General features: G+C 43.4%; 2 protein-coding genes across 14 annotated transcripts; one reads left to right on the top strand and one right to left on the bottom strand.

The window, feature by feature from the left end:
• Positions 1 to 1,856: 1,856 nt before the first annotated feature.
• CBLL1 (Cbl proto-oncogene like 1) lies at positions 1,857 to 14,748 on the bottom strand. 2 transcript variants are annotated; one of them, XM_028747170.2, is made up of 6 exons: positions 14,634 to 14,748; positions 7,681 to 7,845; positions 6,333 to 6,430; positions 5,460 to 5,543; positions 4,100 to 4,173; positions 1,857 to 3,329 (listed from the first exon to the last, which is right to left on the bottom strand). In XM_028747170.2, exons 1-6 carry the CDS (start codon positions 14,644 to 14,646, stop codon positions 2,297 to 2,299), a joined length of 1,467 nt encoding a protein of 488 aa, XP_028603003.2. In that variant the 5' UTR covers positions 14,647 to 14,748; the 3' UTR covers positions 1,857 to 2,296. The 2 variants fall into 2 exon arrangements, with proteins under 2 accessions (XP_028603003.2, XP_028603002.2); XM_028747169.2 differs by having other exon boundaries at positions 6,333 to 6,433; positions 14,634 to 14,742.
• On the top strand, positions 13,781 to 25,852 carry DUS4L (dihydrouridine synthase 4 like). Of its 12 annotated transcripts, XM_028747184.2 has the most exons (8): positions 14,047 to 14,077; positions 15,288 to 15,378; positions 17,951 to 17,971; positions 19,750 to 19,871; positions 21,188 to 21,305; positions 22,499 to 22,621; positions 22,989 to 23,215; positions 25,426 to 25,852. In XM_028747184.2, exons 1-8 carry the CDS (start codon positions 14,062 to 14,064, stop codon positions 25,674 to 25,676), a joined length of 969 nt encoding a protein of 322 aa, XP_028603017.2. In that variant the 5' UTR covers positions 14,047 to 14,061; the 3' UTR covers positions 25,677 to 25,852. The 12 variants fall into 12 exon arrangements, with proteins under 12 accessions (XP_028603012.2, XP_028603017.2, XP_077791915.1 ...); XM_028747179.2 differs by lacking the exon at positions 15,288 to 15,378 and having other exon boundaries at positions 13,781 to 14,077; positions 17,951 to 18,081; XM_077935789.1 differs by lacking the exon at positions 15,288 to 15,378 and having other exon boundaries at positions 14,047 to 14,126.
• Positions 25,853 to 27,078: the final 1,226 nt, after the last annotated feature.

Raw genomic sequence — 27,078 nt, 5'->3', positions numbered from 1 at the left:
GCAACTGAGCCCACAAGCTATTAAGAGGTCAGTGGAAACATAAATAGGACAATCGCTTAACTGCAGTTAAGAAATCAAAAGCAGGCGCTCTCCTCTTTTTCCACCACAAATCCCACCCATTCATAAAAAGTTGGGTGATGAATTGGTACCAACTGCAGTGAACAGCCAACAAGGTTCAGAAAGATTCCACCTAAACATTAGGAAGAACTTCCTGACAGTAAGAGCTGTTCGACAGTGGAATTTGCTGCCAAGGAGTGTGGTGGAGTCTCCGTCTTTGGAGGTCTTTAAGCAGAGGCTTGACAACCATATGTCAGGAGTGCTCTGATGGTGTTTCCTGCTTGGCAGGGGGTTGGACTCGATGGCCCTTGTGGTCTCTTCCAACTCTATGATTCTATGATTCTCTCCCGACAAGTTCGTTGAATGGCTTCAAACGCAGCTAAAATCCCGATAACTCTTGAATCACGGGTGATGGTACGCAACGGAGGCTGGTCCACGAGTGTGAATGGGGTGGTGTCCCCTCTGCATCAGCCTGGCCACAGCTACTCACTTTCTTTCTTAGAATCAGTCCAAGGGGCGACACCACCCATCAGCTTCCTCTTGCTTAGGCTTGGTGCTGCCCTTGTAGAATTCAGCAGCGAGGAGTATGGCCTCTGCCTGCCATTGCCTCTGCCTCCACTGACTGCTGGTTTCCTTGCCTTCAGTCCCAAAAGACACCACTGCTGGTGCCTAAGTAACAACTAAGCGTTGTGAAGACGGTCAGGGGAATTTCGTAGATGGGATGGGAGATCTCCTGATTTATAATACCAGTAGACAGATTGCCTGTTTTCTCTGTACATGCCCCAGTAAAAGTGTGAAGTGTGAAAGATCTCCAGTCTACCAGAATTCTTTGTATCATTAGCCGAAAGTTCTTTACGGTGCAATCCTGTACTTCTATTCAGAAGTCTAAGGCGTATTCCCAGCTGTGTACAGGATTGCAGCCATGCAGTACAATCCTAGGCATGTTTACACAGAAGTAGCACTCCCATTTATTTATTTTAGAAAACTCCCTCCCTAAAAAATGCATATAGCATCACAGCCTTACAGCGTGGTGTTCCTCATATCAGCAGAACTGCCTTCGAGTTCCTAAGCACTGTTATTTATCCACATAAACCTTCTTCCATGTTGTGTATTACATGGTGCTAAATGTATTTACCACATCAAATCTAGCCAATTGCAGTTAACAGTTGCCTCTATGATGCACACAGTGGAAAACACTAGCTTTCTGAATGTGTAATTTACATTTCGGGCAGTATATTAAATATTCTGCATGTTAAAAGTTTAACATAGGAAGTGGCCCTTAGTTTATAAACCTTTCAACGATGTCCATAAGGAATATTCTCCATAAAGCAAAACTGATTTTTGATTTCTTTAACATGTAACAAGTGAATTTGTGATTCCAACACTAACATGACTTAAACATGAATTACCCATAAATGGCATTGGCACTATGTTTGAGTTTCAAATAAACAGAAAACCTTCTGCTGTAAAGTCATTGCTGTAAGGTCAATGTTATCGCCGGAAAACTGAAGCACTAAAATTGATAAAGGGGTGTTTTGGAATATTTAACAAGTCTGAGGTTTTAAAGTGCAAATTTTTAAGACCTTCATGAGACTCAAAATGTCTGTGCCTGCTTAGCAAAAGATATTAACGCAATGAAAGGTCTGTTTTAACTGTTCTTTTTTCTCACACTTCGAAAAGACTACAAATTTCCTACATGAAAATGCCATCATGCTTGCATGAAAAACAGTAACGCCAAATTCATTATTTCTTACTCCCCACTCCACCCCAACATTTAAAATTCATGCAAAAAAGCAAACTTTTTTGGACCATATTTTAAATTTAATTATACACAGGTTGACAAAAAAAGGAAACGTATCACAAATAAAACTAACCATCAGATTTAACAAAAATACCTTCAAGTGGTACAGTAAGTGTTCGGTTGTTTGGGAAATATTACAAATGTTCATTTCTGGGGTACTTCAACCGGACTATGGACACAACGTCTGTTAAAATGTCACTGTCAACTACAGAGCCATACAGCACTACAGTATATCAGTCTTCAAAGAGTCCTACGATCAAGGTTTGAAAAATTTACCTTAAGAATTAAGTCCCCAGACTTTTACAGTCACATTTTAAAACTTTTTTATTTCTTCAAATAAATGAAGCAGAACAGAAAAAAAAGAGAGCTCTTAAAAGGCTGCTGTTTAGAAAGTTATCCTTCCTATGTCTTACTTCTTAGTTCAAATTACTATTAATATCATTGATAGTATGGCCTGTATCTGGCTTGATCAGGATGGTGTGGTCCGGAAAGCTGAGCTTGAGAAGGCGGGCCTTGCATCCGCGGCGGCGGCCCTCGTGGAGCCGGCCACATGCCTGGACTCATCCCCCCCGGCTGAGTGAACGGAGGGCTGAGAGTTCCTTGGTCTTCACTGAACTTTGGCAAAGCGTTCGGGTTGTAGTGATGGGGAGGGGGGGCGTTTACATTGACCGGCGGGCCGCCGTGTTGAGGAGGGGGCGGTCCCGGTGGAGGATGATTCATGTATGGTGGCAGCTGGGCAATGATGTGTCCGGGGGGAGGGGTGATGGGTGGAGGAGCGGAGGTCATTGGCGGAGGCGGAGCTTGGCTATACACCAGGTGAGGAGTGCCTCCTGCCCCGGGAGGGTGTTGCATGGGGTGGCTGATTGGCGGCGGAGGGGGAGGGGGAGGGGCGTAATGCTGCTGGGGGGGCATGATATGGTGGGGGTGGGACACCACTTGCTGGCCCTGGTACTCGGGGTGGTGGTGAGCAGGTGTGGGGGCCGGCGGCGGCGGTTCTCGGGCGCCGGAATTCGAATCGTCTTGGATGGGGACTGTGATCAGATTGCTGTGTTTCCTGGTCGAGATGCGGAAGGTGTCCTGGCTGACCGAGCGAGGGGGCGGGGGAGCCATGGACATCTCCGCCGGGGAGGCCCGGATGTCTTCGTGAGGCTGGTTGTAATGCTCGTGAGGGACGTGCTGCAGCGGGGGCGGCATCAGGATGTGCTGCTTTGGTGGGATGTGGCTGAGGTGGTGCTTATCGGGAGGCAGGATGAAGCGCTCCGGGATTTCGGCAGGAGGAGGAGCGATCGGAGGGTGGACCGGTTCCAGCGGGGGCCGCGCGACTGGCTTGCCGGCTCTCATGTGGCGGTGGTTGATGTGAGCCTGCAAGTCCCTCTGGGATAAATAGGTTCTCTTGCAACCTTGCACAATGCTGCACATGAAGAGAGACCCCCGGACACACTGCTCAATTCGCTGCACGGATTCGTTACAGCTATATGGGGGGGGGGGGGAGACACAAGAAAGCGGTTTGCAGGCATTACTACGAGTTGTACAAGTTCATAAACAAACAATCATGGGGGACGGGACGGACAAGATTAGCTGCTTCGTATTGTAATAGCTTATGTATACCTTGGGATAATATTCTGAACACAATCTTTCTCCGTTAATATCAATTTAAAATTTGTGGCAGGGATAGCGCCCTTGATTAGAAAGAAAGCACACTGAATTTTGCAAGGTAAAGTTTAGAACTGAACCCAGCCAGATGGGCAGAGTATAAATAATAATAATAATAATAATAATAATAATAATAATAATAATGTTATATTAAGTTTATATAACAATATTGTTATATTATTATTATTGTTATATTATTGTTATATTATTATTATTATTAATAATAATAATAATTTTATTGTTGTTAGCCGCCCTGAGCCCGGCTTCGGCTGGGGAGGGCGGGAAATAAATAGAATTTTTTATTATTATTTATTATTACTAATAATAATAATCCCTTAACCTTGTTGCAGACTACTGTGTTGCCTATCTAATATAATTGCTGGATACAAACCCTTTTGTCATGGGTAACTGCAGATCCTGTCCAATTTACCAGCATCTTCCTTCCTCTCATCCCCAGTCAATAGCTGAGTTACATGTTACCTCTTAGTGAGGGAACACATGGAGTAAAGTCACACACAACTGATCACCAGAAAAAATGAGCAGTGTATTTCCCCAATCCACAAAAACAGATTCGTCAGTTTAACTTACCCTGGGCACATCTTGTCACCCTTTTTCTCATGTAAAATAGCACAATCATAGCAGAAAACATGCTTGCAGGGTATCTAAAAAACCAGGAAAGAAAAGCACATGAGCAAATCAATGCTTTGCAAACTCTTAAATTGCAAACTTTTAAATAGGATACCATCCAATGCTTTGTTCAGAATAGATTCTTACCCAGCTACCAGGACTGTAAGATGTTTTGCACACTAAACTTTTAAATAGGATACCATCCAATGCTTTGTTCAGAATAGATTCTTACCCAGCTACCAGGACTGTAAGATGTTTTGCACACTAATAAGCAAATAACAGTAAGAATACTCCAAAGTATGTTGCTGAAAATATAATTCTTACATTTAAAATGTCCATGAAGCTGCAGAGAAATTAGATACCTAGTGGTGCTGTATTTCATACATTTCCTTATTATATAGGCTTCCCTTTCCATCTGCTGGACACTCTTTGGTTCTGCAAGTGTCTCCCAATTAAAATACATAACCACAAGGCTAAGAATCTGGATTGTTCCATGTACAAATGGAACTAAAACATCCAATATCCAGTACTAGGATTTAATTTTAACAACCCAGTTCTGAGAGCAATCTGAGCTTCTTCAAAGCTAATGACAAACTTCCATTAACTTGAGTACTCTATGGTTGGAGGAAACTGTCTACACCTAAACGACAATCCTAAAACCTGATAAGTGGGTTAAAATCTCCACTCCAAACACTATCTCTCATCCTAACCCACTTTGCAGTTCTTGTGAGAATAAAACAGAGTGGGAAGGAATAATGGAGGAAAGGCAGGATACAAATGGAATACAAAATAAGAGACGAACGAAACCAACGACAATTCTACATTCAGTTTGCTAAACTGGAAGAGCTTTTACACAAAAAAGCAAACTGAAATCATATGTATAGGCCAGTGTTTTGGAAAACACACTATTGAAAAAGAACATCAAAATATTTTTCCCATGATATCTTTCAATGAACACCATATCAAATTTAATTTAACAGGGCTCTGCATGATACAGAAGCAAGAGTGATTTTACAGCTCATCCAACAGGTGACTCTCAACGTACGCTGTGATTACATTGTAGGGATAGCGCCTACAGCCAAAATCACGTATAGTCCAAACACACTGGCTTCAATAGTGGGTGGGATTGTCAAAGATTCCCTGTCCCCCCACCCAATTGTCTGCCCCTTTGCATATTTTAAAAAATTTGCCAAGCACGTAAAGCTGAATGCACACAAGTTAAATGAGCATATATTGTAAGTTAGCTGCATTGAGAAGACATGGCTATCCATATGACATAGCTGTATGATTGTGTTGAGTTGATCAATATAGTTCTGCTTACCATGCGTCCATACATTTTGATTGGCAGCCCACACTTGTCACAGAAATGGACTGGAGTATCATCCTTTTCTCCTAGTAAATTTATCTGTCAAAACGGCAAGCATCGTATTTCATCAGCTGATTATCACAATACACTTGCATATTTTAAATGCATAGAAATCGACTAAAATGCTGGGTACGTTTTTCTAGAAGATACGAAGCCACTTTCTCTCCCCACCCCCCCATAACTTTTGTGAAGAGGACAAAAATTTCTATTCAGTTGTATTAAGTAATAGCAACAGATTAGGCACTATACGGTACAGTGATACCTTGGTTCTCAAACGCCTTGGTACTCAAACAACTTGGAACCTGAACACTGCAAACCTGGAAGTAAGTGTTCCGGTTTGCGAACTTTTTTCAGAAGCTGAACATGCTCCGCTTTGAGTGTTACACTTCCGTTTTGAGTGTTACGCTGAGGTCTGTCTGTTTTTGCTATTTATTTTGGGTTTTTGCTTTTGCGGCTTTTTTTGTTTGTGTTTGTGACTGTGTGGAACCCAGTTCAGCTACTGATTGATTTGATTGTGTGACTGCAGTACATTGTTTATTGCTTTCATTTTATGGATCAATGGTCTCGTTAGATAGCAAAATTCACGTTAAATGGCTGTTTTAGGCGTTGTTTTTAAAAATCTGGAACGGATTAATCCGTTTTGCATTACTTTCTATGGGAAAGCACACCTTGGTTTTGGAATGCTTTGGTTTTGGAATGGACTTCCGGAACGGATTAAGTGTGAGAACCAAGGTATTAAAAAATAAATCCCTGTTTAAAAACAACATTTTGACTTTATAATTTATTTAATCAGAATGTATTTCAGAACTACGGAGTCAATTACTGAACCTTGAAGTCCCAGAAGAGGTGTCCGGGAAATCTTCTTTGATTACTAAACACATCACCACCTTTGCATTCATATCGTTCTTCTTCGTTGTAGTCAAATTCTTCTGTGGAGGAACAAACCAAAAATTTAGATCAACCTTGCTGGTAACTGGTTGTGGGTGGGGGGTTTTAGCTACACTCACACTGACACATAATGCCATTTTGTCATATGCTGAAAGGTTTAGGGCAGATAGAAGAAAGTGCATCACACGGCACATAGTCAAGCTATGGCTCTCGTTCCCCCAGGAGGCTGTGATGGCCACCAATGTGAATGGTTTTAAAAAGAGCATTGGACAAATTCATGGAGAAGAAGACTATCAATGGCCTCTAGCCATGTTGGCCATGCTCCAACTCCACCAATGGAGGAAGGGATGCTCCTGAATACCAGTTGCTGGAAAACACATGAAGAGAGGATGCTCTTGGGCTCGTGTTTTGTTCCCAGGTTTCCCGAAGGCATCTGTTTGGCCACAGTGAGAACAGGATGCTGGACTAGACAGGCCTTTGGTCTGATCCCGAAGGTTGTTCTTTTTGTTGGGAAGGGCACAACAGATTGGATAAAGACAAGCAAGCAGGGTGGATAAAAATCAATGATTATTTTTTGAAAAAAATCGATTTTTTAAAATTTAAATTGGATTTTTTAAAATTTAAATTGGATTTTTACAATAAAAAGCTTCTGGAGGAAAAATCCTTCTATAGATAGTTTTATAATTAAGTTTCATTATAGTCCATCAGGAAATAAGGATTTGTTTTAAGTTTTTCATGTGTGCTAAAACTCAGTCTAGGGTTTTGTTTTTAATTGTTTAACCACATCAGTTAATAAACATGGATGCATATGCTATAATGTCATTGTTTTAGTTAAATGAATTGTTTAAATTGTTATTAAGGAAATGATTATTTTTCTCCTTCCAATCAAGTACAGCAGAAAAGTTGTCCAAATACAGTTAAACCTCACGATAATTTCATAATAATCTATGTATTTCTAATTGTACAACCAAATCAGTAATTTTTGATATAACTGTAAAAACTACTCTGAAAATTTATTATTCCAAAAACGAAACCTTCATCTGGTTGTAAATATTAAGATTATACAAGCAAGAAAGAGTCTTTCTGTAAAAAAATGATTTAAATCAAGTCTTACTGACTAGTGATTTAAATAATGATTTAAATCGAATTGATTTAAATCAAATCCACCCTGCTTTTGCCCCATGGACCCTTCAGCTTATCTTTTGCAAACCGCCAATTCTGAAATACCTTTTATAAATGGCAAAAGCTGCTAAAGCCTTTTGGAATTATGATACAGCTTCTCTCTTACCTTCTTCACCAGCCTTTGATGGCAACCTATTCATACTTCTCGCAGGACGAGGTGGTGTAGGTTTAGCTTTGTTTGTTTGCTTAGAGATTAGCTTTATAGGGATGCGTCGACGAACATCAAGACCTCCCAATGATCCAGAACTATTTGTACCTTGCAAATCATTGTCTATGTAAAAAAGAAGAAGATATGTATCTGTTTTGATTTATCCAAATGCTAAAAAGAATTTTTACCCCTTCAAATTGACCCAATATTCACAGATGAGCAGTTTTCAAAGAATTTCTACAGAACAACAGGTTATAAAAACAATGTAAAATTATTATTAACCAACTCTCTCTGACACTAGACTCTCTCCTGAAGAATGGATTTTTGTTGAATAGTACTAAAAAATGTATTCGCCTGGTGCTTCTGCGGGAATGATTACAATAGCAAGTGACAAAATCATGCTTTAATAGATAACCTTTTGCAAACAGCAACCACAATAACAAAGCCAAACTAAAGCATTTATTAGTAGTGTGGCATAGCTAAAAAAAGGCCCAAATTAGACAAAACTCACCATGTGGCAAACATATTCCTAGAGTGTACTACTTCGGACTACAAAGGGAAAACATTGTTTGAAAGTTCACACACGCAAAACTCCCTACATATTAAAAATGGCAAGGAATAGACTAGGTTGTAACTCCACCCTGTAATGCAGTTTTCTACTTTTTTAAAAAAAGTTTGAAGCATTCCATTCCATTTCCAAAACAAAATAAATAAAGAAATAGGAACAGTAACTAGTAAAAGAAAATGTCACTTTCATTAAAGGTAATTACAGTGGTGCCCCGCAAGACGAATGCCTCGCAAGACGAAAAACTCGCTAGACGAAAGGGTTTTCCGTTTTTTGAGTCGTTCCGCAAGACGAATTTCCCTATGGGCTTGCTTCGCAAGACGAAATGTCTTGCGAGTTCTTGCGAGTTTGTTTCCTTTTTCTTAAAGCCGCTAAGCCGTTAATAGCCGCTAAGAGCCATGCTTCGCAAGACGAAAAAACCGCAAGACGAAGAGACTCGTGGAACAGATTAATTTCGTCTTGCGAGGCACCACTGTACAGTCAATTATTGAAGCATCATCAGCATATCTTTAATGAGTATTGGACAACAGTCAAATAATCAATTAACATTATTTGACTTACTGTGCCAATCATAAAACAAGCAGACTTCAACAATTTTCTAAGACTCTTCCCGTCTCAGTATGTACTTAATAACAGTATAATTTTTATCACACAGATTCTATATGTCGAGCATACATTTTTGAAGGGTGGGGAGAGTTGTTTTATAATGTTTTAAGATTATTTCTAATTGTTTTAACTTGGAGCTATTTTTGGACCTTACCCCGAAACCATCTGGTGAAGGATAGTAAAAGGTAAAGGGACGGCGCTGTGGGTTAAACCACAGAGCCTAGGACTTGCCGATCAGGTCGGCGGTTCGAATCCCTCAACAGGGTGAGCTCCTGTTGCTCGGTCCCAGCTCCTGCCAACCTAGCAGTTCGAAAGCATGTCAAAGTGCAAGTAGATAAATAGGTACCGCTCTGGTGGGAAGGTAAACGGCGTTTCCGTGCGCTGCTCTGGTTTGCCAGAAGCGACTTAGTCATGTTGGCCACATGACCCGGAAGCTATATGCCGGCTCCCTCGGCCAATAAAGCGAGATGAGCGCCGCAACCCCAGTCAGTCACGACTGGACCTAATGGCTATAAATTCAAATAAATGAATGAATATAAAACAGGTAAATAGCACCATTTCTGAATATCCTCTCATGAAGAACTCTGCATTTTGCAAACCATTGCTTTTAAGAAAGGTTAGCATAACAAAGTTGTTACATGAGATCTCCTCAAAACTCAAGTTTTCTGTGACACCTTTAGCTTAACAACAAACCTGGTTCCCGCCAGATGTTTGCTGTGGCCAATGGGGAGTTGTAATCCAAAACATCTGGAAGGTGCCAGGTTGGTGAAGGCTAGATTAATTCCTTAGTCCTAATTCCCAAATGAGATAAAGTTGAAGTACCGTATTTTTCGCTCTATAAGACACACCAGACCATAAGACGCACCTAGTTTTTGGAGGAGAAAACAAGAAAAAAAATATTCTGAATCTCAGAAGCCAGAACAACAAGAAGGATTGCTGCGCAGCGAAAGCAGCGATCCCTCTTGCTGTTCTGGCTTCTGGGATAGCTGCGCAGCCTGCATTCGCTCCATGAGAGGCACACACATTTCCCCTTACTTTTTAAGAGGGAAAAAGTGAGTCTTATAGAGCAAAAAATATGGTAAATGTAACTGCATTCCTCCCTGGTTACTCTGGCCTCTTATCCCATCTCTCCTTGTTGCCTGCCATATTGTAGGCAACCTCAAACTCAGCCCTCCAGATGTTTTGAGACTACAATTCCCATCATCCCTGACCACTGGTCCTGCTAGCTAGGGATCATGGGAGTTGTAGGCAAAAAAACATCTGGAGGGCCGAGGTTGAGGAAGCCTGCTGTAGACTATGAACGGCTTGGGAAGGGAACAGTCTTTTCTTGCACAATACATGCCTGATAAAAACTGAAGTGACGCTTTTCATTTTTCCAGCTTCATTAGCTGAAAGAACTCTGCAAATTAGTAGGACTGCTTCTCTTCTTCACCCTCTGAAAGATGCAATCTTACTTTCAAAGAGGATTTCCTGCACTTTTCACATGTACCTCTCTAGACTCAATTTGGAAGCAGCTCAGTGGTTTCAACAGCAAGGAAAACAGGAAGAATCTTTGGAGCAGTTATAGCATCATCACAAATCAAACTAACAGAAGGCTCATCCAGACTTCCTTTTTGTGCCCCATTTCTAGGCCACACTATAAAGCTCTATGTCTGAGTACTTCCTCCATGAACACCCGCTCTTTGCTGCTGCATCAGAGCAAACAGCAATCCACAGAAAATCCAAAATACTCCAATTCAGTGTTAAAGAGTGGGTTTTCCTGGGGGTAATGGCAGGGCAAAAATAAATAAATAATTGCTTGGCTACAGACTGGGAAAGCACAGACTTGTGCCTAGAAAGCAAAGGGCAAAAGGTAAATGTGGATAAGCCTAAAGTTATTCAAATCTAGAGTGTATAATGTGGAATCATCTCATCAGACACACAGTCTATTCTGTTCTTAATACAGTCCTATGTAGTAAGGAAAGCTAAGCTTTGATACTAGAAACTATATATACATGTAAAGGTGTTGAAGAAACTAATTATTGCCTGCAAATTAGGCCACTTACAGTACAATTCTAGCCATGTACGCTCAGAAGTAAATCCTACTTAATTCAAGTGGGATTGCTCCTAGGTAAGTAGGGTGAGGATTACAATCAAGTATTGTTATTATTTGGCTCTAAGTAAAAAGAGCAAAACATACAAAAAAAATCAATGAAGGGTTAGCATTTCTCATCTCTCTTACTGTATAATGAAGTAACTGGAAATCAACTCCAAGTTACACATCTGTGACTCTATAATTCTATCTAAATTGCACCTGCTTCTAAATAAGAATTTTGTTCCTTGTTATAATACAGTGGTGCCTCGCAAGACGAAAAACTCGCTAGACAAAAGGGTTTTCCGTTTTTTGAGTCGTTCCGCAAGACGAATTTCCCTATGGGCTTGCTTCGCAAGACGAAACGTCTTTCGAGTTCTTGCGAGTTTGTTTCCTTTTTCTTAAAGCCGCTAAGCCGTTAATAGCCGCTAATAGCCGTGCTTCGCAAGACGAAAAAACCGCAAGATGAAGAGACTCGTGGAACGGATTAATTTCGTCTTGCGAGGCACCACTGTAGATCCCAATCCATATCAGATGTGTTTCTTTGCAAGTGCTTCAAACTAGAACTGATTGATAGTTTAAGCCCACAGCAAATGTGCCTAAAATTAATTTTATTTTATTGTATATTTATTCTGCCCTTCCACCCAGGAGTTCTGGGTGGCTGTCCACTCCTTTATTACATTCCCACAACAGATGTGTGAGCTAGGTACGGGTAAAAGAGAATGACTGGCCAGGAGTTACTCAGTGTAAAAGGGTAAAAGGGGATTTGCTTCACAGGTAAAAGGGGATTTGACCAGGGTCTCCCTGGTCCTAGCCCATCTTCGTACACATAAGCTGACAGTGACATTTTCAGAAATACATCTTATAACTCTGTGATGAATTCAGCGTTTGTCCCCAGCCAGCATGACTAATGGTCAGGGATGATAGGAGTTGTAGTACAGCAGCATATGGAGGAGCACAGCCTCCTCAGCTGCTTTTAATAAATTCCAGTATGGCAAACAAAATCAGTAGACCTATGAGAAGATGCAGGCTTTAAAAGGGCATGAGCAACCTAACAGGTGTTTCCCAAACTTGATTCTCCAGCTGTTTTTGGATTACAACTCCCAGCATCCCTAGGTAGCAAGACCAGTGGTCAGGGATGATGGGAATTGTAGCCCAAAAGCAGCTGGATAAATGCTGCAGTAGATCAACAGCTACCAATGTTTACACATTTTACTTCATGAGAGATAAAAGGAGTTTCTATAAATACTCTCTCTCTCTCTATCTATCTATCTAGTAAAGATGCTTAAACCTTGCCTTGTTTTGTTTTGTTTGTTTGTGTTTTCTGTTTTAAAGCAGCAAGATTTTTTATAATAATTTTTATTAGCTTTCAATTACAATCCAGTAATAGCCTCATTACAACAATACCAATTTATAATACAATTATTAATACAAATCGTTCAAATACCAAATTATACGATTTAGATAAAAGTGGCTCCCCGTTTGCTAGATTTGATGGTTTGCTTTATTTCTGTGCTCCAAAATCTTACTCATTTCCATTACATTCCGGTCACAACAACTGCAACATTAATAACTCCTATTCGTGGTGAATGATTTATGCTTTAAAGCAGCATGAGTCAATCAACAACAACAAAAGTAAGCTTAACCCATTAAGCGACAGGGACACTTTTGCAGGCTGCCCCTGTCCGATTCAAGCCGTTGCCTCCCAAACTCCTGTACTAATTCTAACTCATGGGGTGGGGAATCGGAGAAGCCATATTTGCCCTGCTGTGCAATTCCAACCAGGCATTTCGCCCCAAAACCCTTAACCAATAACCCCCCCCAAAAAACCTGCTAACCTTTGGTTGATCTATTTAACATCCTTTTAAAATGTGGCTCTTTTCTTGGGGGAGGGGTGTTGTTTATTGGGTTGTAGCTTTTATTCTGATTATATATGTTGTGATCTTTTCTGTGAACCGCCCCGAGACCTCCGGGTATTGGGTGGCATATAAACTCCGTAAATTATTATCATTATTATTTTCAGAGTCATGTTCAACCCACATGTAGCAGGGAATGTGGTGATGGTGGGGAGATGGGCTACTACTTCCATTTGCACGTACAGAAAACGGGCCACCCAGGGCCGTATTTGGGTTTGATGAGGCCCTAAGCTACTGAAGGTAACGGGGCCCTTTATATGTCCCGCTGTCCTTTGTCAACAACAAATTGTCGCTGTTTTTTTGCGTTGAATATATGCTATAGGGTAACTTATGGACCTAATAGGTATCTAAAACCATTTGCACATAACAAAATATGTATTTTATCAAAGTTTAGGACTTCCACTTTGCTGCTGATTGCTCTTGGACGCTCGTCTCGGGAGTTCCGAGGGGTGAGCATTCACCGAAGGGGTGAGAGAGGGGGCTTGCTAGGCTTCACAACCCCCAAAAGGTTCAGGAGAGCTTCCTGCATCTAAAAGGACACGCTGTGGCGTTGGAGGGGTCTCCGCAGTTGAAGGAGACCACAGATTTCCCTCCCCGCGAAGAGAAAGCCTGACTTCAGGAGTGACCCTGCGGCAGAAGCTCCAAAGAAAAGAGGCGTCCAGTATTTGCAAGCACGGTCGGTCCCCCGGAAAAAGCTATCAAAACACAGGAAATTAAGCATAAATCATATAGCAGCTGATGCTTCTTTGGGCTGGAAAGCTGTACAAAGTTTATTTGCTTTTTATCTGATATTTTGGAAATGCACATTCAGGTTTTATTTACTTTAATTTTGGGGGGGGGGGCCAAGAGAATGGGGCCCCTAAGCTATCACTTGTGTGGCTGATTCTTAAATCCGGCACTGGGGCCAGCGGGGAAGCCCCTTTCCTTGATGCTTTTCACGCGGAAGGAGGAAACCTGCTTGGAGGGGCGCCTGCCCTGCTATAGAGGGAGCGAAGGGGGAGCCACCCCAGTTAGGAGGACCACTGAAGGGCTCAGCAGAGAGGAGGCCAGCAAAGGGCAGCCTTAAAGCCCCGCTCCCTCCAGAGGCGGCCCAAGGCGGCGCCTCGCAAAGCTTGTCAAGGCGCGAGGCGGGCAGGTCAGCAGCCTCCCCTCACACCCCCGTCGGAGGACGGCGGCCCGACATGGGCCTACTTGGGAGTAAGCGCCGCGAGCCTTCGCCGCTGAGGGGAGCGGGGCCTACTTGGAAGTAAGGGCCGCGAGCCTTCGCCGCTGAGGAGAGCGGGCCTACTTGGGAGTAAGCGCCGCGAGCTTTCGCCGCTGAGGGGAGCGGGGCCTACTTGGGAGTAAGGGCCCCGAGCCTTCGCTGCTGAGGGGAGCGGGCCTACTTGGGAGTAAGGGCCGCGAGCCTTCGCCGCTGAGGGGAGCGGGCCTACTTGGGAGTAAGGGCCGCGAGCCTTCGCCGCTGAGGGGAGCGGGCCTACTTGAGAGTAAGGGCCGCGAGCCTTCGCCGCTGAGGGGAGCGGGCGGCCTAGCGCAGCCTGACGGCCCCCCGAGGCCCAGGCCTCGCGTTTCGAACCGCTCCGCCCTCCCGCTCGAAACAAGGCCGCGGCCCTCGAGGCCCCGCCGCCCTCCTCCGGCTACCGGTTCCGCGTCGGGGCGGAGACGGAGCGGGAGGCCGCCGCCGCCGGGCGGGCGGGGAAGCTGCGAGGCTCCCGCTTGGCCCGCCCGGTCCCCCGCCCGCTCCCCAACTCACCATTGTGGTCCATGGTTCGGTGTAAGGTACTCTGGGACAGGAAGTCGCCTCCGGGCCACAGGATGGGCGGGACCGGAAGCGCGAGAGGCGGCGGGGAACGTAGAGGTGCGAAAGTAGAGGCGAAACCGTTCGCCGGAGGGGCCGCTTCCTGGTTCCTTCGGGCGGGAATGTCCATCGGCAGTGCCATGTAGGGAACGGGAGCCTGTGAAGGATTTAAACTCTGAGCAGCGGAAGGAATGAGAGAGGGGGGAAATAGGGTGCTGCAAAGGGGGGAGAGAAAACACCATGGAAAATGGAACGGGAAGTCGACAAAACAGAAGGAAGATCTTATTATGGATGGGAATGTATATGTGAAATTTTTGGAAATTTAATAGATATATCTGATATATCTATTTTTTTTAGTGCAAAATGTGACTGGGTAGCAATCGGGCGTCTCCTTCAAGAAGAAGTTTGCTACAGAGGCAGGATGGATGTTTGCGCTCCCTTGGTCATGTGCTGCGTACGAAACTTGAAAAGTATGCGCCGCTGGACAAGCTGCTGTACTTATATTGTATTTAAATGAAATGAATGAATTGGAAAGTGAAAATAATGCGGCAGCGGGCGTTGCTTCTTAAGGAAAACGCGGCTTAAGTCCTTCTAAAAATTGCCCTGCAGGTGTCAACAGGGCCTCGTTGCCGTGGCTGTGTCTCAGCGAAGGAGGCTTCATCCGTAGCAGCTCCGTCCGACTCTTGAGCAGGAGGACCGGGTGAGCATGGCTCGGTTTTTCCAGCCCAGAGTCGCCGCCCTTCAGTCTCGCTCCAAACTCCAGCCTAATAATCCCTGCGGTCCGTTGTGTGCAGGATTCAGATACTTCCAAAACTTTTTTTTTTTTTTTTTTTTTTTTTTGCTTTTTAACCCGAACAGTTTATCACCAAAATGCTTTTACGCCCTGCTTGCCCACGCGACCCGAAGCAACGCGGCTTTATCACCACCGTACGATGTCCCTGTTTAGACGAGGGCTGCTCTCGCTTCCGAAGGAACCCAGAATTCGCAGACCTTGCGTAACTCTGCAGTATTGGTAAGTCTACGGCCGGCCCCGCTGAGACGCCTCACATAAGCTCCAACCGGGACCTCCCGTAGATACACCAAACCCTAGACGTATATACTACTAAGGTCCTGACTTGACTTCGCTTCTTCGTTATATTTAACGCTACCTCCGCCCTAAACCCGATCGGTAACTTTCCGCGGTAACTCCCAATGCAAAAGAGAGAGAGAGAGAGAAATGTCGAGGTAATAAAGGAGCAGCGCCTTAAAAATAATAATTCGGAAATCGAGGCTGTTTGCTCCCTCTATACTTTTGCTTCTATGGTCTCCCTTTAGTTTCGTTCAGGACGCTCGCCTTCTCTTCCCGCTGAAACCGGCTGCTCTCCGGCCCTACGGAAGGACGGAAGGGCCAGAAGGGTCAAGGTAGCGTTCCGTAGTGTTCTTCCACGGCTTGGAGGCGCGGGGAAGAATCCGCCGTCACATCCCCAAAGGAGCTTCTCGCGGGCTTTTTCTTTTTTTGCTGACGTCCTGGTTCTTTTTCCGTCATCTTTCTTTGCTGCTCAGGACGTTTCTTCTGTTATTTAGGGGAGAAGCTGTGTTTTGATCAAGCGTTTGCCCATCATTCTCACCCACCCCCATGAATGGTTAGGGCTATTGAAAGGCTCCTAAAGGTAAAGGGACCCCTGATCATTAGGTCCAGTCGTGGCCGACTCTGGGCTTGCGGCGCTCATCTCACTTTATTGGCCGAGGGAGCCAGCGTACAGCTTCTGGGTCATGTGGCCACATGACTAAGCCGCTTCTGGTGAACCAGAGCAGCGCACGGAAACGCCGTTTACCTTCCCGCCGGAGTGGTACCTATTTATCTACTTGCATTTTGACATGCTTTCGAACTGCTAGGTTGGCAGGAGCAGGGACCGAGCAACGGGAGCTCACCCCCTCGCGGGGATTCGAACCGCCGACCTTCCAATCAGCAAGTCCTAGGCTCTGTGGTCGTACAATTTGTGGCGATTTCAGAGTCTCGTCCATTAAAAGCAGCCTCAGCAAGTTGACAAGGGCATTGTGGCTACTTAGGGCCGGCCCCACCCTGAGGCAAGGTGGGGGAACCTCCTCCGGCAGCAGAATCCACGGGGGCAGCAGATCCTGATGTAGATCACAGAATCATAGAGTTGGAAGGGAAACCCAGACCAAAGGGTGGGTTGTGGTGGTGATCATCTTGTCCAACCCCCCTGCGATGCAGGAATCTTTTTTGTCCAATTGCCTAACGTGGAACTCAAACTTGCAAGCCTGAGATTGAGTCTCAAGCTCTATTGACTGATTTATCCCAGGAACCCTTTTTATCCCCCATCCCTTTGTTCCTGGAGTGGATCTTCACTCACCACTTCTTCTCTGGCAAGGAGAGGGGGCAATATTTTGTGGTTTGCCTCAGTTGCCAAAATTGTCTTGGGCTGGCCCTGTATGGCGAACCAACGCTATTTTGGCAGCATGAGCTTTCAAGGAGTGGAGCACTTCACCAGAATAAAAAGAGTGTGTGGTGCTTGAATCGGGCCGTAGTACGTGAAGGCTTATGTGCAATAAAATGTATTAGTTTTTAAAAGTACCGTATTTTTCGCTCTATAAGAACGCACCAGACCACAAGACGCACCTAGTTTTTGGAAGAGGAAAACGAGAAAAAAAATATTCTGAATCTCAGAAGCCAGAACAGCAAGAGGGATCGCTGCGCAGTGAAAGCAGCAATCCCTCTTGCTGTTCTGGCTTCTGTGATAGCTGCACAGCCTGCATTCGCTCCATAAGATGCACACACATTTCCCCTTACTGTTTAGGAGGGGAAAAGTGAGTCTTATAGAGCAAAAAATACGGTACTTTGTTTTTGCTGCAACTGACCAACGTAGTAGGCCCTCTGAAATTTCAGCCATTGAGACTCCAATCCGTTGAAACATGCAGCTCTGTTGAATCAGGATGTCAGATTGTCAGTTCTGTTAGCCAGTTTTGGTATCTGGTGAGGGACGACTTCAGATGTGTATGCAAATAGTTAAAAGAAAAAAAGCTTTGTGGTGAGGGCTCATAGGGGCAAAATCCCTTCTGACTATAGCCTGGCTTATTTTGACACTGCTATGAAGCTGTAAAATATGTTTTAAGTGTCTTATAGAGCTTGAAGTTACTGAAGCTATTGATCAAAGGGGATTTTTTTAAAAAACACACACAATTGTTTGCAATTAATAGGGTAATGCTGCAAGCTTAGCAAGATTAAAAGAGTTTGCTTTTTTCTCAGTTGTCTCGTGTTTTTTGTTTTGCAGATGTGGCCCGATAACTTTTATGTGAGTAGTCAGTCCAGAGAAATCCTTCAATGTCCGCTAAGAAATCCAGTTGATTTGTTTCACTCTGAGACTATTGTGAAAATATGTGCTCCTATGGTTAGATATTCAAAGTAAGTGCCATTTGCAGATTGCTTCCTATTCACATATTTTCGTGGGCTGTAATAAACAATTCTATCCAAGAAAATTATACTTAAATTAGCTTAGCTGTGAGTACACACACAGCTTTATTGCGGTCCATTGTCCCAAAGTACACAGTACAGCAATGGAATATAGCAACAGTTACTGAGGTATAAGAGCGGCCTTGCTAGCCAGCAGAGGAGCTTTAGCTTTCGCTTAGCTGTGAGTACTTCGTTCTGTTTGTGAATCACATTTTATCAAGGCTTTGAGCCAATTGGTCTACTTTGATGTGAATGCTACGGACTGCAGCAAGTAATTCAAGTAGGTGAGCAGTGACAACAGCAGCAATGGGTTGCTAGAGTGGCTGAAGCAACTGTCAAAATTGATAATTTCTAAACATTGCTGGAGGCTTCTATACACATGGAGGCCGATTCACAGTCTCCTCTAGGACTTTATCAACAAAGAAATATGTGTTAAGTATTTTGCAGTTGCCTGCAGGATATTCCCAATTTTGACAATTTGGTGGGAATGTACTTTTTAATCAGAACTGTGCTGCACAGATGAAACTCATCTAATCTCTTTCCTTCAATATGGCAGCAGCTAGAGCAGGAAAGACAGCTGAACTTGGTTACCAGAATGATGTCAGATAGTTGCCTCCCTTTCTTAGAAGTACAGTGGTACCTTGGTACTCAAACGGTTTGGATCCCGAACAAATCGGCTCTCAAATGTCGCAAACTCGGAAGTGAGTGTTCCGGTTTGCAAATGCTTTTCGGAAGCCAAACGTCCGACGTGGCTTCGCTTGAGTGCAGGAAGCTCCTGCAGCCAGTCAGAAGCCATGCCTTGTTTTTGAACAGTTTTGGGAGTCAAATGGACACTCAGAATGGATTAAGTTTGAGAACCAAGGTACGACTGTACAGCTCCTGTTATGACAGTTGCTAACCTGGAGGGACTACAGTGGTACCTCGGGTTACAGACACTTCAGTTTACAGACTCCGCTAACCCGGAAGTAGTACCTCAGGTAGAGAACTTTACCTCAGGATGAGAATGGAAAGCATGTGGCGGCGACGCGGCAGCAGCGGGAGGACCCATTCCCTAAAGCGGTACCTCAGGTTAAGAACGGTTTCAGGTTAAGAACGGACCTCCAGAACGAATTAAGTTCTTAACCTGAGGTACTACTGTATAGTTTTTGGCTGGAGCTGAGTCCAGGCATGATGGATGGGTGCCTCGCTCTTAGCTCCTTTTGTGCTATCAGCTCAGCTGGAAGGTACTCAGAACACTTGCCCAGGAATAGCCTAATGAATTTTTTTTATTTTTGAGATATCGCATAAAATAAATGTTCCAATTGCCACACAATGAAACGTAATGTGCCTCAGCCTGTTGAATCATTTGAACATATAAACAGAACTGCTAACTCCACAATACGCGGTTTGAGAATGGCATTATCTTAGCTCCCCCCCCCCCCCCCCCCGTTTTGGCCGCTTATGGAAAAAGAGCATTTGGAAGCCATTATAAAAATTCATTCTCTTTATACGAGAAGTGATTCTGTTGCACTTAGTGTTGTTCGGAACAAAACACCAAAATGACATACATTTTGTTTATCCGAAAAGTGTTTTCGTTAAAATTAGTACTTCTTGTTTCTCAGATCTTTCTGTGTTTTTCAGATTGCCTTTCAGAACGTTAGTCCGGAAATACGACTGTGATTTATGCTACACTCCAATGATTGTTGCGGCCGATTTTGTCAGATCTGTAAAAGCTAGACACAGTGAATTTACTACAAACCAGGGTATTGTCTTTGCATTTCTTCAGATTTCATTAGATAAAATGCAAGGGCCACTTTGAGCCATTTTTTGATGCTCCTTTAGCTCGGGGTTTGTATAAAGTCCTACGAAATTACTTTTATTTAAGCTAAAGTCTTATATACAATGAGCACTAAGACTTATAGTTCTGAGTAAACATGCATAGGATTGCAGCATCACCAGAACAGCTGGATTCCCTCCTTAGTTCCATCAAAATCCAGACATGTTTTTGACATCACAAATTCTAGCTGCCATGCAATAATTGATAGAACACATTTTACTACCACACACATTATGCTCCAGCCCATGGCATGCTGTTCCTCTCTGTACCCTACATATGCCCGCATTTTTATGAGGCTTGACTGCTTGAGTAAGGACACGGAATTATAGATGGTTGTTCTGGCATAGCAGGGAACTTTTGCGGATAATGTCCCCAGCTTCCCCCTCCCCACTTTCTTCACTTATTTATTATTATTATTAGCAACATTATTATTATTCAGTTTATTATTTACCCGCAGGTTCTATGTGTTAATGTAGTATAACAGCTAACAGTCCAGTCCTATGCATGTCTACTCAGAAGTAAGTCTCATTAAATGAGTTGGGACTTACTCCCAGGGAAATGTGCAGGGAACCTTTGGCCAGATGTACAACTCCTGCCATTCCTGGCCATTGGCCATCCTTGTTGGGACGGATGAGAGCTGTAGTTCAACATCTGGAGGGCCAGAGGTTCTCCACCCCTGGTGCATAGGGTGGTAGCCTAAGAGACTGTGCCTGAAATCCGGGCATTCCTGAATCGAATCTCGCACAAAATCAGTAAGCGACGTTAAGCAAGCCTCTGTCTTGCACCCTCAGCCATCCATCTGCAACATCTTATTTTGAAAAATTATCAAGACTTCATGATTTACATCCTAAGGTAATTGAAATAAATTTGTGGAAGGAAAGTTTTCCATTTTCTCCCCCTCTTACAGCCACCTGCACCCTCTGAACACTTTCCCAGAGGGTCGTCCTGATCAAAGTAGCATGTGGGGGGCAGGCCCCATTCCTGCAGAAGGGAAGAATTGCCCAATTTTGACCCGAACCCTGCCCACTTTTGAGTGATTTCTCCCTCTCTCAGCAGATCCCCATCCCATATTGTTCAAGAGTGTCCCTGCCCCTTTGGTGGGTGGCAGAGCTGGGGTGTGTGAGAAAAGTTTTCCTCCCATGAATATCCTTAAATTAACCATAAATCTTAGAATCAAACCCAATACATTGTACGTGTATATGTGGTGTATTTTTTCATGATTATGAAATGTCATTTTATCAGGTGATCGCCCTCTGATTGTTCAGTTTGCCGCTAAAGATGCACAAGTTCTAGCCGATGCTGCTTGTATCATCAGTCCCTTTGCCGATGGCGTAGATGTAAATTGTGGCTGTCCACAGAGGTAAAATTTTAAGAAACTCAGGGAGCAATGAGTAAACTGTTTAACTTTTTAAATTTCAGGTATTTATATCCTGCATTTCTGGACATAAACAAAGTATAAAACACGAGAAAAACATCTCATTGCTATTACAAAATGTTAAAGAGCAGTCCAAAAACAATATACAGCCTAGCATCATTTGCATAAATCCATTAAAATGCAGATTTTAACAATAAAGGTACAGTTTAAACCAGTAGAGCTGCAAAAATAGAGCTACCACTGAACAGGCCTGCCAGCCTAATAGATCTTAATTGTGGGCCTACAAGCATGGTCTCTGAGGCCTACAGGTTTGCATAGGTACAGGCAAGCCTCTGAATAATCTGGCCTCAAATTATATAACTTTTTATGAATTCACAATTAACGTAATTGGTTGATAATGATTTAACTTCAGGAAGAGCATTTCTGTGTCAACGTTTGACTGAAACCAACCATTAAATAGAGGCTAACTATAAACTTATGAGGGGACGCAGGTGGCGCTGTGGGTTAAACCACAGAGCCTAGGGCTTGCCGATCAGAAGGTCAGCGGTTCGAATCCCCGCGACGGGATGAGCCCCGTTGCTCGGTCCCTGCTCCTGCCAACCTAGCAGTTCGAAAGCACATCAAAGTGCAAGCAGATAAATAGGTACCGCTTCAGCGGGAAGGTAAACGGCGTTTCCGTGCGCTGCTCTGGTTTGCCAGAAGCGGCTTAGTCATGCTGGCCACATGACCCGGAAGCTGTACGCCGGCTCCCTTGGCCAATAAAGCGAGATGAGCGCCACAACCCCAGAGTCGGTCACGACTGGACCTAATGGTCAGGGGTCCCCTTTACCTTAAAATTTGTTAGACGAACCTCAAAGTTGTTGAGCTTTCTTTTACAAAAACACCAAAAAACCAACAATTTTTCAACTGACTTGTCTAAGATCCAGAACAAAGCACTGCCTTTCGGAAATTCCCCCGGACGTCAATTCTGCCTCTGAAATCCCCATAATGTCCAGGAGTATCCAGACATATGGCAGCCCTAGTTTAATTCTTCTATAACAAAGGAAACTTGTTAGAAAAGTAGTCTGAATTTCCTGAAACCCTCATGTCGTCATTTTGCTTCCTCACAAGAATGGTAAAAGGAAAAATTAAGCCATTTATTCTAATACGCAAACATTATTTTGTTATTTCAATTCAAGGTGGGCTATGGCAGAAGGTTTTGGTGCTTGCTTAATAAACAAACCAGAACTGGTGCAAGAGATGGTGAGGCTGGTCAGAAATCAAGTGGAAAACCCCATGTTTTCAGTATCTATTAAGATAAGGTAAGTTTTGATACCACCTACATAAAAAATACATTAAAAGTGTAATTGACCCAAGTGTAGAGGAAGTTCCTTATTTGTCACTCAGCCAAACCTACCTCACACGACTTTTGTGAGGATAAAATGAAAAGGGGGGGCGGGTGTTATTTCATTAATTTATTAATTACCTTTCACATAAGTCTCAAGGCACTCTAAAAGCAAACAATGACAACTAAAATAGGTTTAAAAAATTTAATTAATCAGTTGAAATATAATTCTTAAATTTTTGAACATTCCCCATTTTTCCTTGGTTCTTAACTCTGTGCCATTTTTCCATGCCATTCAGATAATACATGCTGAATTTTGATGTTTTTGTTATTTGTAATGCTAGGATTCATGATGACCTAAAGAGAACTGTAGACCTTTGTCAGAAAGCGGAAGCAGCTGGAGTGTCCTGGATTACAGTCCATGGGAGAAATGTAGAAGAAAGACACCAGCCAGTACACTATGATGCAATTAAAATAATTAAACAAAGTATGTCTATACCGGTTATAGCTAATGGTGACATTAAATCTTTAAAAGATGTGAAGGACGTGCATCAAAAAACAGGAACAGATGGTAAGAACAACTTGTGGGCTCATTTGGGCTCTGCCCTCTCAATAAATGGGAAATATATGTGTATATTTTATCCCTGGCATTAAACTTGAATTGTTTGCAAGAAATGAGTTAAGATGGAAGGTAGTTTTAATGGATTGGTTCACTTAGTATCTATTAAGCAATGTTTCTAAAGCTACAGTCCTACGCCCACTTACCTGGGAGGAAGTCCCATTGAAAACTGCGGAATTTACTTGCAAGTAAACAGGCGTAGGATGGCACTGTTAAACTACAATTCTAAGCAGAGTTACTGAGGCGTAAACGCCATTGAACTTGGGAGCAGTTATTTCCAAGTAAACATGCATAAGATTTCACTGTAATAATAATAATTAATAATTTTTATTTATACCCCGCCCTCCCCAGCCAAGGCCGGGCTCAGAGCGGCTTACAAGCAATAATAAAAACAAGTTGAATGATTACAATTTAAAAACAACATTAAAATACAACATTGAAACATTAAAATATTAAAATGTAGCCTCATCGCAGGAGAAGAAGGAAAAGAAAAAAGAAAGAGAGGGAAGGAATCAAATTGGCTCCAAGCCAAAGGCCAGGCAGAACAACTCTGTCTTACAGGCCCTGCGGAAAGAAATCAGATCCCGCAGGGCCCTGGTCTCGTGAGGCAGAGCGTTCCACCAGGCTGGGGCCAGTGCTGAAAAGGCCCTGGCTCTGGTTGAAGCCAATCTAACTTCCTTAGGGCCCGGGACCACTAGGGTGTTGCAATTTATGGACTTTAAGGTCCTCCGTGAGGCATACCGTGAGAGGTGGTCCCATAGGTACGAGGGTCCTAGGCCGTGAAGGGCTTTAAAGGTCAAAAGCAGCACCTTAAATCTGACCCTGTACTCCACCGGGAGCCAGTGCAGCTTGAAAAGCACTGTGTGAATATGCTCCCAAGGCAGAGACCCCGTGAGGAGCCTCGCTGCAGCATTCTGCACCCGCTGAAGTTTCTGGGACAGCTTCAAGGGCAGCCCCGCGTAGAGCGAATTACAGTAGTCAAGCCTGGAGGTGACTGTCGCATGGATCACTGTAAGAAAAGTAAATGTGTGAATACATAAAAGTGTAGCATACTGGGAGGTCAAAAAGTAAATCTGTGAACTAGAACAGAGTGGCTAAACATAAAATATGCATATATCAACTGTAGCAGATGGAAAGGTTATCTGGCAGGCGTGTGGGAAAGTGATCTTGCGACAGAGATTATCGCTTTATTTTTCACTGCGAAAGAACTGAGGACAAAATTAACTTTAGGTCAGAGTTATAAGTATGTTAATAAGTGCGGTTGTAATTGAAAGCAAAAAAAATCTGTGTTCGCAGTATTTCTAAATTGGACCGATGTGGGGCTGAAATATATTTAGATGACCTAGGACTTAATTTGGCACTGTACAGAGTTAGTACATGCTGGAGACTCAAAGTGCCTTACAAAAATTTCCACTGTGTTGCAATACAGTCTTATGCATGTTTACTTAGAAGTAACTCCCACTGTTTTCAATAGAAATTGCTCACAAGTAAGTGTTTGAAGGGACGCGGGTGGCGCTGTGGGTAAAACCTCAGCGCCTAGGACTTGCCGATCGTATGGTTGGCGGTTTGAATCCCCGCGGTGGGGTGAGCTCCCGTCTTTCGGTCCCAGCTCCTGCCCACCTAGCAGTTCGAAAGCACATCAAGTGCAAGTAGATAAATAGGTACCACTTTATAGCGGGAAGGTAAATGGCGTTTCCGTGTGCTGCGCTGGTGCTGGCTCGCCAGAGCAGCTTCGTCACGCTGGCCACGTGACCCGGAAGTGTCTCCGGACAGCGCTGGCCCCCGGCCTCTTAAGTGAGATGAGCGCACAACCCTAGAGTCGGACACGACTGGCCCGTATGGGCAGGGGTACCTTTACCTTTACCTTAAGTGTTTGAAGGGAGTCTCCCAAATTACATCCTCTCTTCCCATTTCCAGTATGTTCCATCTTTCATTTGTTCTTACTTTCTTTCCCTCCCTCCCTCCCATTTAGACGTATAACCAAAGCCTTTTGTTAAGCCCTGTTGACAAAAATGCCACTGTCATATTATTAGACTTGCACCTTCTAAGGGGATCTGATTTAACTAAACTCCCATGGTAATGTGTCCAAAACAGGGCCTTTAAACAAATAAGATAAATCATGTGTAGTTTTAATTTATTGTTTGTATTCCTTTCCATGCTAGGTATCATGGTTGCTAGGGGGCTTTTAGCCAATCCTGCCATGTTTGCAGGCTATGAAGAAACGCCTCTGCGGTGCCTGCAAGACTGGGTCGATATTGCTCTTGAACATGGGACTCCTTTTGCATGCTTTCACCACCATTTAATGTACATGCTGGAAAGGATTACTTCAAAGCAAGAAAAGAAAGTTTTCAATGTTTTATCAAGTACATCGGCTGTTTTAGACTACCTTAGAAATAACTACGGTGTGCACTAACTTTAAAATATAAAGACTTCGATTTCATTGTTCTACAATGGGACGTTAAACTCAGAATATTTTATTTTATATATGAAAAATGTTTTTATCTCTGAATTGTTCTTACCGGAGTCCCTCAGATGAATGTGTTTACAATGTTTTAACATGTTCTTAATAATAAAGCTGTACAAATGTCACATTGGACGCAGTCGTGCCTGAGATTATTAAGGTCCATGCAATATCACTTCACGTCGACATTTGTTTCAATAGGGTGTACTCGAGACCCGTAGCTAATAGCCAATTTAAAATCTTCAGTGATCATTTAGTTACATATAGTTCCTTCAAAGTGATATCTGTAAGATTTTTAGAACCAAGCACTCCTTTGGTGTCCTACGTGTATCTGACATGGTATACACGTGGCTTATTAAACAATGGAATAAAAAACGGTTGAAAAATACATTTGACTAAGAGATTTGAGAAAAGATGGTATGTTTAAGTGATCTGAGAAGGAGTTTCAATGAGAAAGGATAGGGATAGAGATAACTGCCCTCCTGGCTATGGGGCAGGTCAGGTTGATAGATCTGGACCAGGACAGTCATGGTATGGTGGTATAGAGAAGACCCAGGCCTTCTCTATATATGCAAGACATATGCAACTTTTTAACCCAGGAAAATCTCAAAAGTCGGGGGTCATCTTATACGGCGAGTATATCCCAAACTCTATATTTTAACTGGACTTACATCATAGGAGCCTACACAGCACAAAAGACTGTTGCTGTATGTAGGTTTTCTTTTATTTGTTTTTTATCTTATATTTTGGAAATGTACATCCAGTTTTTTCCCCTTTAATTTTTTTGGGGCCCCCAAGAGTGTGTGGCCCTAAGCCAGGCTTCCTCAACCTTGGCCCTCCAGATGTTTTCAAACTACAATTCCCATCATCCCTGACCACTGGTCCTGCTAGCTAGGGATCATGGGAGTTGTAGGCCAAAAACATCTGGAGGGCCGCAGGTTGAAGAATCCTGCCCTAAGCTATAGCTTGTTTAGCTTATACGTAAATCCAGCAATGTAGAGGACGGAATATAAATTCAATCAATAAATGAAATAAATAAGAATAGCCGGCGAATGCAGAGGCTGTAACTTTTAACCCAGGCATCCCCAAACTCGGCCCTCCAGATGTTTTGGGGCTACAATTCCCAACATCCCTGACCTTTTTATGAATGGGTGGGATTTGTGGTGGAAAAAGAGGAGAGAGCCTGCTTTTGATTTCTTAACTGCAGTTAAGCGATTGTCCTATTTATGTTTCCACTGACCTCTTAATAGCTTGTGGGCTCAGTTGCCATATACCAGGCATAGGCAAACTCGGCCCTCCAGATGTTTTGGGACTACAGCTCCCATCATCCCTGACCACTGGTCCTGTTAGCTAG

This window comes from Podarcis muralis, chromosome 10 (assembly GCF_964188315.1).
Source record: "Podarcis muralis chromosome 10, rPodMur119.hap1.1, whole genome shotgun sequence".
Classification (NCBI taxonomy): Eukaryota; Metazoa; Chordata; class Lepidosauria; order Squamata; family Lacertidae; genus Podarcis; species Podarcis muralis.
This window is presented reverse-complemented; position numbering and strand designations above follow the sequence as displayed.

Bases quoted from the DNA above. Each gene is read 5' to 3' on its own strand.
- CBLL1 (XM_028747169.2), bottom strand. The intron at 5,544-6,332 runs GTTCAGTAATTG...CCGTTTTGACAG, and splicing joins ACCTCTTCTGGGACTTCAAG to ATAAATTTACTAGGAGAAAA. The intron at 4,174-5,459 runs GTAAGCAGAACT...CTGGTTTTTTAG, and splicing joins TCAAAATGTATGGACGCATG to ATACCCTGCAAGCATGTTTT.
- DUS4L (XM_028747175.2), top strand. From the start codon at position 15,870: ATGCAAAAGAGAGAGAGAGAGAGAAATGTCGAG. The intron at 19,872-21,187 runs GTATTGTCTTTG...TCATTTTATCAG, and splicing joins TGAATTTACTACAAACCAGG to GTGATCGCCCTCTGATTGTT. The intron at 21,306-22,498 runs GTAAAATTTTAA...TTTCAATTCAAG, and splicing joins AATTGTGGCTGTCCACAGAG to GTGGGCTATGGCAGAAGGTT.